This window comes from Lethenteron reissneri, chromosome 39, assembly GCF_015708825.2.
Source record: "Lethenteron reissneri isolate LAM-NWPU_2019-01 chromosome 39, ASM1570882v1, whole genome shotgun sequence".
Lineage (NCBI taxonomy): Eukaryota > Metazoa > Chordata > Hyperoartia > Petromyzontiformes > Petromyzontidae > Lethenteron > Lethenteron reissneri.
Genome location: NC_083817.1, coordinates 5,876,307 through 5,895,455, shown reverse-complemented (window position 1 = coordinate 5,895,455; position 19,149 = coordinate 5,876,307). Strand labels below are relative to the sequence as shown.

The 19,149-nt window shown below is 48.7% G+C and overlaps 1 protein-coding gene across 2 annotated transcripts; it reads right to left on the bottom strand.

Annotated features, from left to right (window-relative positions):
- Nucleotides 1–1,407: 1,407 nt before the first annotated feature.
- Nucleotides 1,408–18,193, bottom strand: LOC133351925 (excitatory amino acid transporter 1-like). Of its 2 annotated transcripts, XM_061567535.1 has the most exons (9): nucleotides 17,893–18,193; nucleotides 14,633–14,770; nucleotides 11,037–11,241; nucleotides 10,316–10,358; nucleotides 8,640–9,094; nucleotides 7,973–8,206; nucleotides 7,490–7,684; nucleotides 6,944–7,078; nucleotides 1,408–4,316 (listed from the first exon to the last, which is right to left on the bottom strand). In XM_061567535.1, exons 1-9 carry the CDS (start codon nucleotides 18,071–18,073, stop codon nucleotides 4,055–4,057), a joined length of 1,848 nt encoding a protein of 615 aa, XP_061423519.1. In that variant the 5' UTR covers nucleotides 18,074–18,193; the 3' UTR covers nucleotides 1,408–4,054. The 2 variants fall into 2 exon arrangements, with proteins under 2 accessions (XP_061423519.1, XP_061423518.1); XM_061567534.1 differs by lacking the exons at nucleotides 14,633–14,770; nucleotides 17,893–18,193 and adding an exon at nucleotides 13,037–13,187.
- Nucleotides 18,194–19,149: the final 956 nt, after the last annotated feature.

Here is a 19,149-nt window from a genome sequence, read left to right as displayed (position 1 = left end):
AAGAGCTTCATTGCTGATCGGATTCCTCCTCCCGCGGTCTGAATCAACATTCTCATTCTTGGGTGTCCGTCAGCATGGCGATGTTACTTCTTAATTTTAGAACTTTCGTGACTGCAGGAATTATTATTTGGTTCTTTCGGTTAAGTCACGTCTAAAGATAAAATAATAAATTAAATTAAATAATAGAATACGACGTTTCGATTGCAACACAAGCAATCATCATCAGGTATAATGAAATAGCGACATAAATTCTAACCAGAAAACTATAGACAGACATATTAGCAGACAGATATCACCAAGATACAAAGCGAGAGCAACACAGGTAACAGAGGTGGTCGTCTCTGTGGGGATGGCGATGTTACTTCTCTACGCGATTCTCTTGTGCACATTGATTCTGATGTTGGACAGCAGATGGCAGCACGGGACAGGTTTAGGACCAACATTAGGGGCCGTCCTAAATGACGTCACGCGATTTTGGACGATTTTTGACCCCTCCCCCCTCCGAGTCACACGGCGTCACAAAGTCATACCCCCCCTCCCTCAAATATGACGTCACAAAGCTCTGCCCCCCTCCCCCCCCCCAAAATAAAACATGCTTCAAATCGCTTTAAACTATTGTCATTGTAGTGCGTGTTTAATGTGCCGCTGCACTCTGATGTTATAGGAGAAAACATTAAAAAGTCTATTTAATTAAGTAGAACGTGTTATCTATATTTAAAGTTTCGCATTTTGATGTGACGTCACATTTCTCACCCCCCCCCCCCCTCGTCACATATCGTCACAATTGTCTGACCCCCCCCCCCTAGGTGCGTGACGTCATTTATGGACGGCCCCTTACGCTGAATGATACAATAACACGGTGGCATATCCCTCGTTATTTGTGCCACCGCCTCGCCGCGTGTAAGGACGTCGTGTCTCGCCAAACGTTATCGTTACATTCATTCTCATGGCGAAATGCACGAGCATAATTTGACTGTGAGACCCCCCCCCCACCACCTACACATTCCACAAGTAGTGACTAATCCCATATCTGCATTTGCCATAAATATGCTAAATTCATCTGTTGATATGCAAATTCCTTTGTCAAGGCGCCCTTCCTCCCCTAACTTAAATATACGCTGCCAAGCATGGTGGTGTTCATTCAGACGCTGTCTTTCCGACAGAGGACGGCTGCTTGCGTTGTGGCCGAAACGTGGTGAGAATTGTATTTAATTATTTTTATTTTATTATTTCCCTTCTACGTGACTTTACCGAAAGAACCAAGAAGATGAAATTGTTTTCGCTCAACGCAGCACTTTTAAGGAACGCATCTGCCGCTTTAAACGAGGACTGTTTTGTTTGAGTATTCCACTTTATGCATCTCCGTGTCATTAAAAAACAAGTCACCCAACGCAAATTGCACTCCTTTACGGATAATGAACGTTTATATTCGGCACAAAGCACAGCGAACGAACGAATTTTAGTATTAAAATGTAATCACACAAAAACAAACACGCTACAGTACTTGGCTCAAAAAAACAATGCAAAATGAAATTTACTATATGCTACAATCTATAAAGGTTGGCCAATACACGTAAATAACCTCACTTCAATAAACATCATTCTTGTCGGTTTCAAACTTGCTTTTGCAGATTTTTTTAAACTCAGGTTAGCTTTGTCATCACTTACACAGCTTGCATAACATAGCCTGCACGTTGGTTAGACACAAACTCAACTGATACATCCACATTACATTAATGTATTTTACTTTAACGTAGTCTTATATTTGTTGCGTTTAATAACGATGATGTCGCACTATAATACCCTCTACTCCTTGATAATAAGACAAATGGAGAAAGCATAAATGTCGTTATCTAGAACAGTTTGAATTTTTTATCACAACTCTGAAGAGTTCGACTGAACCAAAGTATTTATTTTCATATTCTTGGTTCTTTAGGTAAAGTCACGTAGAAGGGAAATAATAAAATAATAAAAATAAACCAATAAAATTATCACGACGTTTCGATTGCAACACAAGCCATCATCATCAGGTGTGAAAACCATAGCAAGAAATTTTGAAACGTCGTGAGAATATTGTTTTATTTTTTAAATTTTATTATTTCCCTTCTACGTGACTTTACCGAAAGAACCAAGAATATGAATCCCTGCAGTCGCGAAAGCTTTAAATCGAAATTTATTTCTTTTCAATTAAAGATTGCACATTACTGTCAACTTATACTGGCTTCATGTTCTTAGTGCTCATCAGCACGCCACAATTGTTTCGTAATTTCCTTTAAGAGAATGAGATCACGTGCAAGACGCTTATAAAGTGAACCCGTATTGTTGTTATGAGTTGGTATTTAAGTTAATTGCTCTTCATGTATAGTATACCAAGTTCGTGTTAAGTCAGGTAAGCATGGAGTAGAACGTGCCATGTGATTATTGTGGCGTTACAAAACCAGCATAACTCACTTGTAACTTTAACTTCTTTACAGACCACTGCACACACACAAGATATGCACTCGGGCACATTGTACACAAATCTAGCTTTTACACCGGCACAGTAATATAACTCAATATCGAGTCTCCTACGACATAATACACAAGAGGGATTCATTTCAACCGGGTCTCTCCCAAGTCGGCGACGCGTAAAATATATTCTTACTCTGCACACCACATCCAGTATACCTATCGCTGTGGCTGTGGTTACTAAAGTAGTCACGTACCACCCCACTCCAGTCTACCGGTGACCAGGCAAATATTCAGAGAGAAGGTTGAACCCTGAGTAAATATGACTCCAGCACAGGACACAATCTCGTGATTAGGCTGTTGGGTTTCGCGTGTGGGAATCAGCTGGACTCCCTCTAAAGCTGCCCACAGCACAGTAATGTGTGTAGCACAATATTACTGCACTATTACACACGCAAATTGTGAGCCATTGTGTGCATATGATACTCATCCATAGAAAAAAAAACAATATAAGTGGGATGTAGTACAGCAAGTTGATTACCGGCCAATCTGTGCAAAGATACAACCGCTCACAGACTCAACAACTTTGTTCTGTACAGATACATTCAAGAATCTACTTGCTGTACTGCATCTCGTGGTCACCATGCAGTCATAGTTCACACCACCTTGTATTCCCAGGCAGTCTCCCACCCAGGCAAAAAACAGACTCAGCCCTGCTTAGTTTCTGAGATCGGATAGGATAGGATGCGCCACATTCTGGGTGACTTGATCGTAGATTCCCCCCCATCTTCATAGATAACTTGGCTGCAATGGGTCTGAATGAATACAACTGGCTTGCACGAAAAACTCAACACGTTCATCAATAACATGGCATTGGAGAGGAAACGATATATGAGGTGACATTTTGGGCAACGGTCCTTCTGCATAGCAAAGAGATTCCTAGCAGAGAGATGCTATGAAGGGCCATTCCTCTAAACGTCACTCATGTACATTTATATTTTTTCCTGTTGAGGGATGTCATTGACGAAATAGTTGCTTTATGCCACGTGTGCTTGTGCACGACTGCCAAGACAGTTTGTCACAGATGTGTTTAAATTGTAATAGGTCCGATTTAACGGAAGCGATTGAATAGACATCAGTACTTGCAGTGGATCTGGTTGAATAGATTACACAAAATAATCACGAACATCTTTGTGGAGAATATATATAACAAACTAAGCAAACAATACACATCCTTCACAAAAACACATCGTGTGAAGGAGGCCTTCATATTATGGAGAGGTACTAATTGAATAGAGTTGCCATGGCTGCAATTCAACACGGGTGACTTGTCACGGTGTTCAAAATCAGAATATTGATACTGGAGGAATCCGATGAGCTATGAAGCTCTTTTCACGGATGTCCAGTATGGGCGGGTCAGCAAGTTACAACGGCAAATATAATCGATCTGATTGGATAGAGCTGAGTTGTGATGGCTGTATGATTTAACACAGGTGACTTGCCATGGTGTTGATATAACAGATCTTATTGGATTGAGCTGGCCCACGTTTGCAATGGCTACGAGCGAACACAGCCGGCCCTGCGAGCACGTGGCCCTCTCCCCGCTTCACATGTTGGTCTCCAGGCTGCTGGCTGCGGCGGTGCCGCCGCTGTGTGGGACGCGTGCCCGACAGCCGAGAGGCTCCTCGGGACAGATGGGCTGGTACATGGAACCCTTGCGGGGGGCGATGCCACCGACGTCTCCCTCCATCCCGGCCTCCGCCATCTCGAGCGCGTCCTGGCGCGCCAGCTCGTGCCGGGACAGGTGCTCCACGATGCCGGCGCCCAGCGAGTCGCCCAGCACGTTCGTGGTGGTGCGCAGTCGGTCCCTGCGCGCAGGCAGGCGGCGGTGGTGTTGGTGGAGGTGATAGTCGTGGTGGTCGTGGTGGAAATGATGATCACGATTATAGTGGTGATGGTGGCGGTGGTGATAGTGGAGGTGATAGTCGTGGTGGCAATGATGATCACGATTATAGTGGTGATGGTGGTGGCCATGATGATGAAATGATTACGATTGTGTCCGTAGTGATTATGGTAGCAGTGATGTTTATGGTTATGGTGATGATGGTTGTGATGGTGGTGATGGTATTATGGTGGAGTAATAATGAATAGATTTGTTATCATGGTGGTGGTGGTCGTGTGATGATGGCAGCAATAATGATCATGATTGTATAGTGGTGGTGGTGGTGGTGATGATGATAATTATTTAACGTGGTGGTGGAGCCGGTGGTGATTTCAGTATCAGTGATCATGATGGTGATGGTGGTGGAAGGGTGATATTACGATGTTAATTATAATGACAGTGGTAAGTGGTGTTTGTGGTAATGGTGATGTGGTATGAGAAAGGCAAGTGGGCATGATTGTCAGAGAGAGGCGCTCAAATTCGAACATCAATGTAACTATAGCACTGAACGTGTAAGCAAAGGGTAGTAAGAGGTGACTCAAGTGAGCGCGTGGGACAGCAAACGCCAATGAGGAGCAAGAAGATTGGGAGAAGATGAGGTGGAAGAAGTTGAAAACGTAGAACAGAGCTTTACATACCCACCCAAGATATGTATTTACGAGATGAGAGCCAGATTGAGCTGGATTGTTTAACATGAATCTGAAGTCTTCTTGGTTCTTTCGGTAAAGTCACATAGAAGGGAAATAATAAAATAATAAAAATATTACATAATAAAATAATTCTCACGACGTTTCGGCCACAACGCAAGCAGCCGTCCTCAGGTGAAGAACAGGTCTTTCCGAGGACGGCTGCTTGCGTTGTGGCCGAAACGTCGTGAGAATTATTTTATTATGTTTTATTTTTATTATTTTATTATTTCCCTTCTACGTGACTTTACCGAAAGAACCATGAATATGAATCCCTGCAGTCACGAAAGCTTTAAATCGAAAAAAAATGACTCTGAAGCTTCAGTAAATAAATAAGGATTGTTAACATTATGATCAGACGCTTCGTTATAGTATCGCGATAGTCCGTAACATCACTAAGCCACTCCATTGCAGCACAACAAGACATCGCTAGCGTGCTGATGGAGAGCCCGAGTATGATTTCACTGCATATTTCTCATAAATAAAGCTTTAAACTTATTTCAGAAATCCATACACAGCTTAGGTGTGGATTCACCATAGATATTTGTAACTTCCTTATGGAAGGCCGCACAGCACTTTCAAATATATTTGTGCGGACCACACGTTGACACACACCCGAGCATGATCCAATAATAAACCAAGAAAATAGTATGCCTGTTAAACCAAGCTTAAAGAGGCCTTTGCAGTGACAGTAGTGACTGAGTGCAATGAAACCCCAAACATGGAGTGGTGTCGTGAAGCCAAAAGCATTCCGACCTAGTCGTAGTGTCCGATTCGTGCAGCTAAGATGCTTGCGGTGATGGAAAGATATAATTTGTAGGCCTCATGTGGCTATTGGCGTTGTGGGCCATATCTGGCCTGCGTGCCGTAGGTTATCCACCCACGGCCTAGGGCAGGGGTCGGCAACCAAAATAACAAGAAGAGTCATTTTTTTTTATTCCGTAAAAATAAACAAATAGATTTTTCACGAGCCGCAATGCACGTGAATAAGGTCACGACGAAGTAGCCCTTAAAGAGCCGCAGGTTGCTGACCCCAATGACCTAGGGGGTTGCAAGGGATGCATGCAAGCAACTAGCAGCCGGGAGGAATAAGATTTTACGACATTCAGGTGACCATCTTATCTGACAGGCACTATTTTACTTCACCGAGTGTTAACATCCCTAACGTTTAACAGTACTCTTTATTGTCAGCCAACACTGGTATAAACATGGGCATTTCCGCCCCTTTTCTATTATGTACATCCACAGTTACTTGCGCAACACGTCCCTGACCACAAGTCCATTCATCCTACAGTGACTTGCGCATAAACAGCATAACAAAGAGCGGCTTAATCGTATCTAATTCATTTACCCACCCAGCAGTATAACAAAAGCAGTAATTGACCACTTCACAACTCCTCCTCCCCCGCTGCCCTTCCTGGCTCCTCCCCTCTCAACCACTATATAAGGTACAGATATTTTGCTGTGACGGTTTCACCTGAAGACGGAAGCTTGTGTTGCCTCCGAAACGTCGTGATTTTTATTGTTTTATTTGTATTAATTTTACCTACGTGACTTTACCGAAAGAACTAAGAGTATGAATCCTTGCAGCACGAAAGCTTCAAATCTAGAATTATGTGGGTCAGGAGTCAGAGACTGGGGGGCCAGTGAGTCCCCCCCCCCACCCTGCTTTAAGTGGAAGGAGTGAGGAGGTGGAATGGGAGCAGAGATGCAGAAGAGTTCTTTAGGTGGAGATAGCGAGGAGGTGGTTGGGGACAAGGAGGAGGATGTGGAGTCCGAGGGGCAAGACGAGATGGGGAGGGAGGTCTCGGTGGAAGGCACCGATTGTATGGAGAGATCAGAGTGAGGAGACGGGAGCGGCACTCACAGGAACCAGTCCACGGCGATGATGAGGGTGATGTCCTCTGTGGGGAGCCCCACAGACGTGAGGACGATGATCATGGTGACCAGCCCGGCCTGCGGTATTCCAGCCGCACCGATGCTCGCGGCTGTGGCCGTGATACTGGGCCCCCGACGCACGTAACCGGCACACGAGGAGACAGAAGATCGCTCACTTAGTGCGGGTCGAGTGATGTGGCGAGCGCTATGCTGCCCTGAGCAACCTGTACCACAACATACAATGCTAGATGCTCAGTGAGAATCACATGATGATCATGGTGGTGGTTATAGTGCTGTGATGGTGATCTTAGTATTGGTGGTGGTGAGGGTAAGATTATGTTAATGATGGAATGATAGTGGTGCATTTTTAATGATGGAAAGGTGAGGACGGCATGACGGAAGCAGTGTATGTATGTCGTAGGTATGTATGTTGAACTTCTTTCGCACCGTACGTAGCCAACCGTACTAATCGGAGGTGTTGGGAATAGATTTACTCATCAGTAATAGTTAATCGTCGTCGTCGTCATCGCCGCACCTGATGGTGATGATCTGACCCAGGTTGAGCTCGTAGTCGTTGACCTGCGCTATGAAGATGGCCGCCACGGCCTCGTACAGCGCCGTGCCGTCCATGTTGATGGTGGCCCCGACGGGCAGCACGAAGCGAGTCACCCTCTTGTCCACCCCGAGGTTCTCTTCCAGGCACTTGAAGGTGACGGGCAGAGTCGCAGAGCTGGGGTGGGGGGGGGGGGGGGGGCGGAAATGGCCAGTGATTATCAAACGCACAATGTTATACAGGACAAAAATCCACCGTATAACCTTAACAGACTGTTGGAGCAAGTACTATGAAGGCCGGCACAGCATACGGTGGGGTGGGTGGCCAGCACCACGTCTGACCGCCTTTGTCTCCCGCATGGCGATGTTTACACACCGCACCCCGATCTTTCCCTGTCCTTGTCCCGACCATACCCCGGTCGCCCTGATCTTTTTCCTGACCCTGCCCCAGACCGTGCCCCCTCACCTGGACGAGGTTCCCAGGGCCGTGACGAGGGCCTGCAGGACTCCGCCGATGTACGTCCAGGGGTTGCGTCGCGTGAAGAGGAAGAAGAGCAGCGGCAGCACCACGAGGGAGTGCACGGCGAGGCCGGCGATCACCGTCACCGTGTAGAGGCCCAGCTGGCCCCCGACGGCGCCCAGGTCCTCCATCTCCAGGATGCGGCCCGTGATGAGGAACATGATGCCCACCGGTGCGTACCTGTTGGAGACGCACGCGTGTGTCAGTCCGGGCGTCGGGGGGGGGGGGGGGGGGAGCTGTAGTGTAGTGGTTGGTGCGCCGCGCTACACAACCCGGTGCCCCGAGTAAAATTCTTGCTCACGGCCCAACACCAGTGACGATTGTCTGAACTGAACTGATCCTGGGCCTCCCCTAGGTTGGCTCAGCCTCAAATGAATATAGTACCTGGTGCAGTGTGTAAACATCTCCACTGGGGAGACAAAGGCTGCCGGGTGTGGTGCTGGCCACCCACCCCCTCGTGTGCCGTGTCGGCCTTCATAGGTGCATGCTAACAGCACATGTTACAAAAGTCTGTTAAGACTATACGGGGCATATTTTTGCTGTTAGCGAGCATCCCCCCCGTGTCCCCCTGGCACAAACACCCCCCCCCCTCCACCCCACACTCCGCACTCACCACATGATGATGGTGACGAGCTTCATGATGGTCTCGTTGAGGCTGTCGAAGAAGTCACGCACCACCTGCCCGCGCTCGCGCACGCTGCTCAACACCAGCCCGAAGCACATGGAGAACACCACGAGGCCCAGCACGTTCATGCCGTTGCTGGACCCGGCGGCGGGCACCAGCTCCTCCTCCTCCTCGCCTGGGGCCGCCGAGCCGGCCGGGTCGGCCTCGCCGGGCCGCATCGCCGCCAGCGCCGCCGTGGCGTTGAGCAGGAAGCCGGCCGCCTCCTCCGCAGAGGTCGCATTCCCCCGGAGCAGCTCGGCCGTGGCGTTCATCACGGCCACCGTCAGGCTCAAGCGCTCGGTTGTTGCTGTTGCTGTTGCGGCGGTGGCTGCGGTGGTGGCGGTGGCTGCGGTGGTGGTGGCGTGGCCTCTTGGAATCTTCACCGTCTCATATTGAGTCTTGTACTGCGGTGTGGGTCGGTGTCGGAAGAGAAGGAAGGGGTGATGGGATTATGCACGTGTGAATGTACGTCGGAACTTCTTTTTCAGCCTACGTGGACAACCGTGCTAATCGGAGGTGATTGGAAGCAGAGTGTCTGTGTACTGCATGGGAGGAAGCAGTGTAAATAATACATGGTGATCTTTCGATTTAAAGCTTTCGTGACTGCAGGGATTCATCTTCTTGGTTCTTTCGGTAAAGTCACGTAGAAGGGAAATAATAAAATAAAATAAATTAAAAACAAACAATTATGAGAATTATTTTAGTATGTTTAATTTTTCTTATTTTATTATTTCCCTTCTACGTGACTTTACCGAAAGAACCAAGAAGACATTGGTGATCATGAGAATGATCTGACTCGATGATTGCGGAGAGCACCGGGTGCTCGGGCTGATGCGGCCAGTCACAATTACTTCACAATAGAATGCAAGGTGCTGTACAGACACACTGGGCATGCGTATTTTGTGGCGGCAGTCCACTCTCAGAGACAAACAGGAGCAGGTTTTGAGCCTGGACTTGAACCGGGGCAGGGAGTCGACAGCACGGACGGCTGCAAGAAGTGAAATTCAGACAATGGGGCCAGCAGAGGAGAATGAGCGACCTCACCTCCAAACTGACCGTATGATACCTACAGCCATTGCATTGGGAAGCATGCACGTATGTACATAATATTTGTACTTCTTATATTCTATGTATGTATGCATTGTGCTTGTATAAATTATGTGCCGTGTCCCTCCAAGTATGAATCTGTTGCAATATAGCAGTGGTACTGCACTGGAGGTGATAAATGAAGAATCTAATGGAGAAGACTGCAAACTGAGGCTAAAGATAAAATGTTTATCAACACAGATGTCAAGCGAAACGAAATATGTACGCAAGGCCGCACATAGGCGGAGGGGTGAGCAGGGTGAGCAGGGGGTGCAGGGCCCGGGGCAAACCGCCCCCCCCCCCCCCCCCGACGCCTTCAAACTAAACCGCAATTATTACAAATGACGCCGTGACATCAAAGCGCGGGGCCCCCCAAAGCGCGGGGCCCGGGGCTGTCGCCCCAATTCGCCGTGCTTCCTAGGCGCGGCTCTGTGCGTGTTGTTTCTGAAATGCATATCCTGCGCGAATACATGCAGCGTATACGCACGCATTACGTGTGTGCGTGTGTGTATGTCTGGACGGCAGGTGTTACTACGCACCTGTTTGAAGCACGCCTCCACCAGGTTTGGGGGAAACATATTCCTGCGGGGCAGAGAGGCGAGAGACAAAGTGTGACGATGTGACCGAGATGAACGAATCAGACGGGCCGTGGCAATAGCCCTCTGGGTCACGTTACCATCTAAACCAAAACGAAACTAAATTTCGATTTAAAGCTTTCGTGACTGCAGGGATTCATCTTCTTGGTTCTTTCGGTAAAGTCACGTAGAAATAAAATAAAATAATAGAATTCACGACGTTTCCATTGCAACACAAGCAACCGTCATCAGGTGTGAAAGAACGCAAGCTCGGAGAGAGACACACCTGATGACGCTTGCTTGTGTTGCAATGAGAACGTCGTGTATTATATCATTTTATTTTATTTCTACGTGACTTTACCGAAAGAACCAAAGCGTAATTCCTGCAGTCACGAAAGCTTCAGATCAAACATACGCACTGTCTTTGAAACTGATCGGCCTTCAGCATTTCTTCACGGCCTCGTCTCACCACCCCGGTGTGTTGTTTAATTTTTATTACTTTATTACTTCCCTTCTACGTGACTTTACCGAAAGAACCAAGAAGATGAATCCCTGCAGTCACGAAAGCTTTAAATCGAAATTTAACGCCAAAAAGGTCGAAGAGCGGCAACGAAGGCACCGCAATCATCAGAACCACGTTTAGCTCGCGTCGAGTTCAAATCCCCGAGCCGAGCTCCGACCGCACCGGATGAGGTCGAGGAACGCGTCGGCGGCGTGGAGTCGCTCCAGCTGATTGTGCGCCCTGGGGGCATCGCGACCCCCTCGGCCGGGCTGGATGGCCATCACCATCACGATGCCCACGAAGACGGCGAGCAGCGTGGTGATCATGTAGTAGACGGCGGCGCGCACGCCCATGCGGCTTGACGCGTTGCGATCCAGCGTGGACATCCCTTGGAGATGGATGGGGGGGGCGAGACGGTGTTTGTGTGTTAGCGCGCTGGGCTACGAACCCGGCGACCCGAGTTCGATTCCAGGCTCACGGCTACCAATGGTGACGATTGTCTGAACCGGTCCTGGGCCGTCTCCGAGGTCGTCTCAGCCGCAAATTGGAGTACCCGGTGCACTCTGTATGTTGAACTTCTTTCGCACCGTGCGTTGCCAGCCGTGCTAATTGGTGAGTAATCATCAGCGGTTGGGGAGATAAAGGCGGCCGGGCGTGGTGCGCCATTCCAGCCTTCATAGGTGCTTGCTAACAACACCTGCTCCAAAAGTCTGTTCAGGCTATTCGGGGGATCTTTGTCTTTGACACGGCACAGCAGGGGACACAGGCGGTGCATCCGCCAGTCTTATCAAGTCAGTCAACCCATGGCACCCTGGGGCTGCCCTGTGACCGGCCCGCAGCGAGCCTTCGACACTTCACGTGGCCTCGGAGTGCACCTGGCTTGGCACAGGCACGGCTGAGTTGGGGGAATCGCATTCGCCGCTCGGTGCGATCATCTGGTTGGGGGAAAAGGCGTGGCAGCGCCCCCCCACATGCCAATCAATGTTGGCACGTGGTTGGAAACGTTGGACCAACGTTAGCCCAACGTTCCATATTTGCTGGGTTGCTTCTGCGAAAATACTGCAGACTAGGCCTTGTTACGGACTTGCTACTCGCCATAAAACTGCTCACACCAAATTGCGCTAGTACTTTGATTTTCCAGAGCTGCTCGGTTTGAGCCCGGCGGCTGCCCTGGTTAATATTGCGTGCGTTATTAACCACGAGTTCAAACGTAGATCACAACACACCGTCTGCTTCACTGTGGACGTTGAAAATACCGAGCGGCCATGCGTGCCGGCGTCACGGTGCACACGTGCCGCACTTTAAGATGACACGGACCCCCGGCACACCACATCCACACCCCATCCACTCCCCATCCACACCCCATCCATTTTATGGACACCACATCCACTAAACAAAGAAATCTACGGGATGTGGCTGCTAGTCACGTGCTACCCGGCACGCCACATCCAGTATACACTTCGATATGGGGGGGGGGGGGGAGAGATGGGTGTCACATCATCAGTACATGGAGTGGAAGATGGCAGCCTTCACGCGCCCCGCTCTGTTAAGTGAGAAATCACGACTAATGCCATCAACGTGGGCGACCGAACATCGATCATCATCGATCTCCCGGTCCCCAGACCAACAACACAAGCACATGTATTATATTTCTATTTAAAACTTTCGTGACTGCAGGGATTCATATTCTTGGTTCTTTCGGTAAAGTCACGTAGAAGGGAAATAATAAAATAATAAAAATAAAACTATTACATTCTCACGACGTTTCGATTGCAACACAAACAATCATCATCAGGTGTGAAAACCATAGCAAGAAAACAAATCAAAAATGATCTTGCTGTGGTTTTCACATCTGATGATGATTGCTTGTGTTGCAATCGAAACGTCGTGAGAATTTTATTATTTTTTCAAAACAATTCTTGCTGTGGGTTTCACACCTGATGATGATTGCGTGTGTTGCAATCGAAACGTCGTGAGAATTTTATTGTTTTACTTTTATCATTTTATTATTTCCCTTCTACGTGACTTTACCGAAAGAACCAAGAATACACATGTATTATTATACATCTTTTGTTTAAAACAACAGTCGCCCCCCCCCCACCGCCTGAGCCCCCCTTCCCACCCCACCCTCCCCCCAATTCCACGAGGTCTCCCTGGAAGGTGCCCAGCGCTTGGGTTCGCACCCGTGACGAGGCTGGAGACGATGAGCGGCAGCACGAGCATGTGCAGCATGCGCATGAGCAGTTCTCCCGGGAAGAGAAAGTATCGCACCTCGCGGCGAGACAGCGGGTACACGCGCAGGCAGAAGCCCATCACGATACCTGCGGGCACAAAGACAAAGATTCCACCTGACCCCACTCCCACCAGCGTAGCCTTTAACAGACGGATGGGGCAAGTGCTGTTGGTGAGTAGCAGACGCTGTCTCCCCGACAGACCTGGTCTTCACCTGAGGACGGCTGCTTGCGTTGTGGCCGAAACGTCGTGAGAATTGATGATTGTTTTTTTTACCCTTCTATCTGGCAACAAAACTGACACCTTTTTACAAGGAGTCATGTTTGCATAGACCGCAATACCTGTAGTCATAATACAAACAAAAGACATAACTCTGATAATGTGCACTGTCCTTGAAGTTGATTGGACCAGATGACGCCTTTTGTGAGACTAGGCTCTAAGGAAAGTTGTCTCGGGTGTGGACCAATCAACTTCAAGGACAGTGCACATGATCAGAGTTATGTCTTTTGTTTGTATTATGACTGCAGGTATTGCGGTCTATGCAAACATGACTCCTTGTAAAAAGGTGTCAGTTTTGTTGCCAGATAGAAGGGTAAAAAAAACAATCATCAATTCTCACGACGTTTCGGCCACAACGCAAGCAGCCGTCCTCAGGTGAAGACCAGGTCTGTCGGGGAGACAGCGTCTGCTACTCACCAACAGCACTTGCCCCATCCGTCTGTTAAAGGCTACGCTGGTGGGAGTGGGGTCAGGTGGAATCTTTGTCTTTGTGCCCGCAGGTATCGTGATGGGCTTCTGCCTGCGCGTGTACCCGCTGTCTCGCCGCGAGGTGCGATACTTTCTCTTCCCGGGAGAACTGCTCATGCGCATGCTGCACATGCTCGTGCTGCCGCTCATCGTCTCCAGCCTCGTCACGGGTGCGAACCCAAGCGCTGGGCACCTTCCAGGGAGACCTCGTGGAATTGGGGGGAGGGTGGGGTGGGAAGGGGGGCTCAGGCGGTGGGGGGGGGGCGACTGTTGTTTTAAACAAAAGATGTATAATAATACATGTGTATTCTTGGTTCTTTCGGTAAAGTCACGTAGAAGGGAAATAATAAAATGATAAAAGTAAAACAATAAAATTCTCACGACGTTTCGATTGCAACACACGCAATCATCATCAGGTGTGAAACCCACAGCAAGAATTGTTTTGAAAAAATAATAAAATTCTCACGACGTTTCGATTGCAACACAAGCAATCATCATCAGATGTGAAAACCACAGCAAGATCATTTTTGATTTGTTTTCTTGCTATGGTTTTCACACCTGATGATGATTGTTTGTGTTGCAATCGAAACGTCGTGAGAATGTAATAGTTTTATTTTTATTATTTTATTATTTCCCTTCTACGTGACTTTACCGAAAGAACCAAGAATACACATGTATTATTATACATCTTTTTTTAAACAACAGTCGCCCCCCCCCCACCGCCTGAGCCCCCCTCCCCCCCCCCTCCCCCCCCATTCCACGAGGTCTCCCTGGAAGGTGCCCAGCGCTTGGGTTCGCACCCGTGACGAGGCTGGAGACGATGAGCGGCAGCACGAGCATGTGCAGCATGCGCATGAGCAGTTCTCCCGGGAAGAGAAAGTATCGCACCTCGCGGCGAGACAGCGGGTACACGCGCAGGCAGAAGCCCATCACGATACCTGCGGGCACAAAGACAAAGATTCCACCTGACCCCACTCCCACCAGCGTAGCCTTTAACAGACGGATGGGGCAAGTGCTGTTGGTGAGTAGCAGACGCTGTCTCCCCGACAGACCTGGTCTTCACCTGAGGACGGCTGCTTGCGTTGTGGCCGAAACGTCGTGAGAATTGATGATTGTTTTTTTACCCTTCTATCTGGCAACAAAACTGACACCTTTTTACAAGGAGTCATGTTTGCATAGACCGCAATACCTGTAGTCATAATACAAACAAAAGACATAACTCTGATAATGTGCACTGTCCTTGAAGTTGATTGGACCAGATGACGCCTTTTGTGAGACTAGGCTCTAAGGAAAGTTGTCTCGGGTGTGGACCAATCAACTTCAAGGACAGTGCACATGATCAGAGTTATGTCTTTTGTTTGTATTATGACTGCAGGTATTGCGGTCTATGCAAACATGACTCCTTGTAAAAAGGTGTCAATTTTGTTGCCAGATAGAAGGGTAAAAAACCAATTATCATATTTTTACTGGCAAATGAGGTTCCTGATGGTGTCGTGAAAATTATTTTATGTTTTATTTTTATTATTTTATTACTTCCCTTCTACGTGACTTTACCGAAAAAACCAAGAAGAGTAGCAACCTATGAAGGCCCGCACGGCAACACAAGGAGGTTGGGTGGCCAGCAATTACGCCCGGCTGCCTTTGTCTCCCCCCGTGGCGATGTTTGCTACACACCGCGCACCAGGTACTCATTTGAGGCTGAATTGGTCGAGGGGAGGCCCAGGATTGGGCACGCACTCGGGGGACGGATCTGTGAGCCATGGAGGTAACGAGGAGAGGCAGTGACATTTGGGTGATGTCTTTAATAATGTATCACTCTCAACTTAGCTTTCAGCTTCACCCGAGCTGCCACGCTAATCCGTACTTTAAGCCTAATCCTACCTCTAACTCTTAATTGCCTTAAGTTCGAACAATAACACTTTCCCATGAGCATTGGAATACGGGCATCGTGCTATTCAGAGGGTGAGAAGAGCACACGTACTGAAATGTGTGCGGCATCACTGTATGCCAGTGTCACTGTGTGTGTCTGAGTACGTGGTACATCAGCACTGGGGAGACAAAGGCGGCCGGGCGTGGTGCTGGCTACCCACCCCCTCGTGTGCCGTTCCGGCCTTCATAGGTGCTACTCACTAACAGCACTTGCCCCAACAGTCCGTTAAGGCTACACGGGGGATCTTTGTCTTTGGTGCAGTGTGTAAACATCAGCACTGGGGAGACGAAGGCGGCCTTTGTGGGCCGTGCCGACCTTCATAGTTCCTCGTTCACATCAGTTGACCCAACAGCCTGCTAGAAGCTACACGGGAGATCTTGTGTTTGTGTCTCTGTGCCCGTGTTGCTGTGTGTGCGTGTCTGCATTGCTGTGCGTGTCTCCGTCTGTACCACCGTGTGTGCCTCATCAATGTGTGTTACCAGTATCACTGTGCGCGCCCATCACCGTGTGCCAGCGTTACTCTGCGTGTGTCAGCGTTGCTGTATGAATCGGCATCTCTCCGTGCGTGTCACCGTGCCCCGTGGAGTCAACGCATTTATAATTCATGGGTCTCTCCGCGGTGCTTGGCGCCGTTCAAATGTCACCCGTGCGTACTTATTGGGGTGGGTGGTCCCCCCTTCTCCTGTGGTGCACCCATGGCGGGTGTCCCTCTCCCATTGACTGCCAGCACCGCAAAGTTAATTGAGTTTAAATCTGAACTCTGAATTCACATTTCAGCTGTTGTTTGGATAGTCCTGTATCTAACCTAAAAACAGTGCCGGATTAAGCTCGTGCGGGGCCTGTAGCATATGTTATAAAGGGGCCATAAAAAAACACATAAGTATTAAAATACACAATTTTTTTACTTATATAGTAAACTAATTGTATTTTTTCATTTGCTATACAGCCAGATAATACGACAAATCGCTAACCTTAAACACCCAGTCGTTCATAAAAGTTGAAGGCAGTATAGTACTATAGTAATAGAGCAAGTGCAGAATCACTGAACCGGAATTGATAGCTTGAAAGCATTTAGCGCGGGGTCCTTGAAAGTGCGGGGCCCGTAGCATTTGCTACTTTTGCTACGAGGAAAATCCGGCACTGCCTATAACCCGACTATAATTCAAAGCCCGTTTGTCAATCCACTGCTGGATGAAAGCCACCCCCTTCCGCGTCGGTCATGGGGGTTGCTTGACCATACTTCACCATGCTGGACAGTGCGAAGTAGAATTCAGGACCGGTTTGAATATCACTCGCTGCCCACGTTAGCCTGGGTAACCGGGTTCATTGCACCGTGTGCTAACCACTGTGCCACCGCTCCGCCCATAATCCCATCTCAGTTTCAATCTCAACTCAAGATTAATCTCTCCTCTGTTGTTTGGTTCATACTCAAATTCACGTATGTAGTCTCATCATAATTTTCGTTCTGTCAACACAATTGCTGATGGAATCCACACATTTTAGTCCTCATTTTATTGCGGGTCAACTCAAACCTTTTGCGATAAGAGCTTAGATGTCACTTGTGGTCAGGAATCAAAGCCAGGTCGCCGAGATTGTAGCACACAACCTGCGAACCACTTCACTTTGGCTCATACTTACACGCAAACAAAAATCCCCGTATAGCCTTAACAGCCTGCTGGGACAAGTGCTATTACAGAGCACATATGAAGGCCGGCGCGACCCACAAGGGGGTGAGTGGCCAACACCACGTCCGGCCGCCTTTGTCTCTCCAGTGGCGATGTTTACACATCGCACTAGGTAATCATTTGAGGCTGAGTCGACCTAGGGGAGGCCCAGGACCGGTTCAGATAATCGTCACTGGTGTTTTTCGTGAGCGGGAATCGAACTCGTGTTGCCGGGTTCGTAGCACAGCGCGCTGACCGCTACACTACCGCTCCACCACGGACACAATCACACGGACACAATCACACGGACACAATCACACGTACACAATCACACGGACACAATCACACGGACACAATCACACGTACACAATCACACGGACACAATCACACGGACACAATCACACGTACACAATCACACGGACACAATCACACGGACACAATCACACGTACGCGCGTACGTACGTACCCAAGACGACTCCCAGCAGGGTGAAAATGACGAAGGCGTTCCGGGCGAGGAACCTCCTCAAGGCCGCCACCGTCAGCCCCCGCATGCATTTGCTCGCCATGGCTGTGCGAACCCTCACCCCGTCGCGAAAACGAGGCCGTCCCGCCGGGACCCCCGCAGAGCCCCCCTCGGTGCCAGGCATGATGATGATGATGAGGCCCCCCTCTCCCCTTAATTTGAGGAGTGGATTCGACGATCGGCGGATCCGATCGCTCAAGGCTAACCGATGTCGATCCGGCAGATTGGGATGCCACTAGCAGATTGGTGCCTCCAGCAGATAGATGCCACCAGCAAATAGGTGCCACCACCTGCATGGGTGAAGGCAGGGGTGTGCAAACATTTATGAGACTTTCAAATACCACCGCCAAAACCACCATAACCTGAGCGCAGCTCTTCGTTGCTATAAGCGTCTTGAGAAACGCGGTTGCCCTTCGTCGTTATTTAAGTTGCTGATATGTGCGGGGAGCTTTTTACTTGCTGGAGGCTGAGTAGGACTTCTAAATTACCTTTCACGAGGTACATTGACACGAACCTCGCCGCTACCCAACAAGCAAGCGGCGTATAATGCGCGCACCGACCAAAATTAGAAACGCAGAGTTCTTCCCAGGACGAAGATACCCACCTCTGCTACCTGATTAGCGCGGCTAATATTCTTGCAAGTGACGGGACACATGTCGTTCGTTTATGGGCCGTTGTTTTATAAGGGGCAGCCTCACGTGGCCGTGAGAAACGAAGCTGTGTGCTGTATCCGACCCACGGGCCGTAGGCTACCAGGACTTTTTCACTCAACAATAAATATTTTTACGGCGCTTTACTGTAAAACAATTCCATACGAAAGAAATAAGAAAACTGTGAAACTACACGAATCTTAAACTGAATGTACACTTTTCTATAAAAAGGATCCTTAATTTACACAAATGAACAAGTTTTTTTTACATCACAAATATTGTTTCGTGAAATATTTGAAAGAAACAAAAGCTTGCAAAGTGGGTGTCTCACGCACGTGATCTCTTGATGATCCACTAACCCCATCTCCTAATGGCCGGGTCGCAGGCGTGCACCACCACACTCGTCCACGGCGTGGAGCACGATGACAGTTCAGCTGTTGTTCTTGCCATTGTTGTTGCCATTGTTGTTGTATGTGAATGTTAATAGCTCTTGACCCCGAATTAGGCCGGCAGCTTGTTTATGGGGTTTCGCCGGGTAAACAGAAGGCGC

Excerpts from the sequence above, each read along its gene's own strand:
- LOC133351925 (XM_061567535.1), bottom strand. The coding sequence starts at position 18,073 with ATGCCTGGCACCGAGGGGGGCTCTGCGGGGGTCCCGGCGGGACGGCCT. Across the intron at positions 9,095-10,315 it reads TGGAGGCGTGCTTCAAACAG|TACAAGACTCAATATGAGAC; the intron begins GTGCGTAGTAAC and ends CCCACACCGCAG. Across the intron at positions 8,207-8,639 it reads CTCGTCACCATCATCATGTG|GTACGCACCGGTGGGCATCA; the intron begins GTGAGTGCGGAG and ends CGTCTCCAACAG.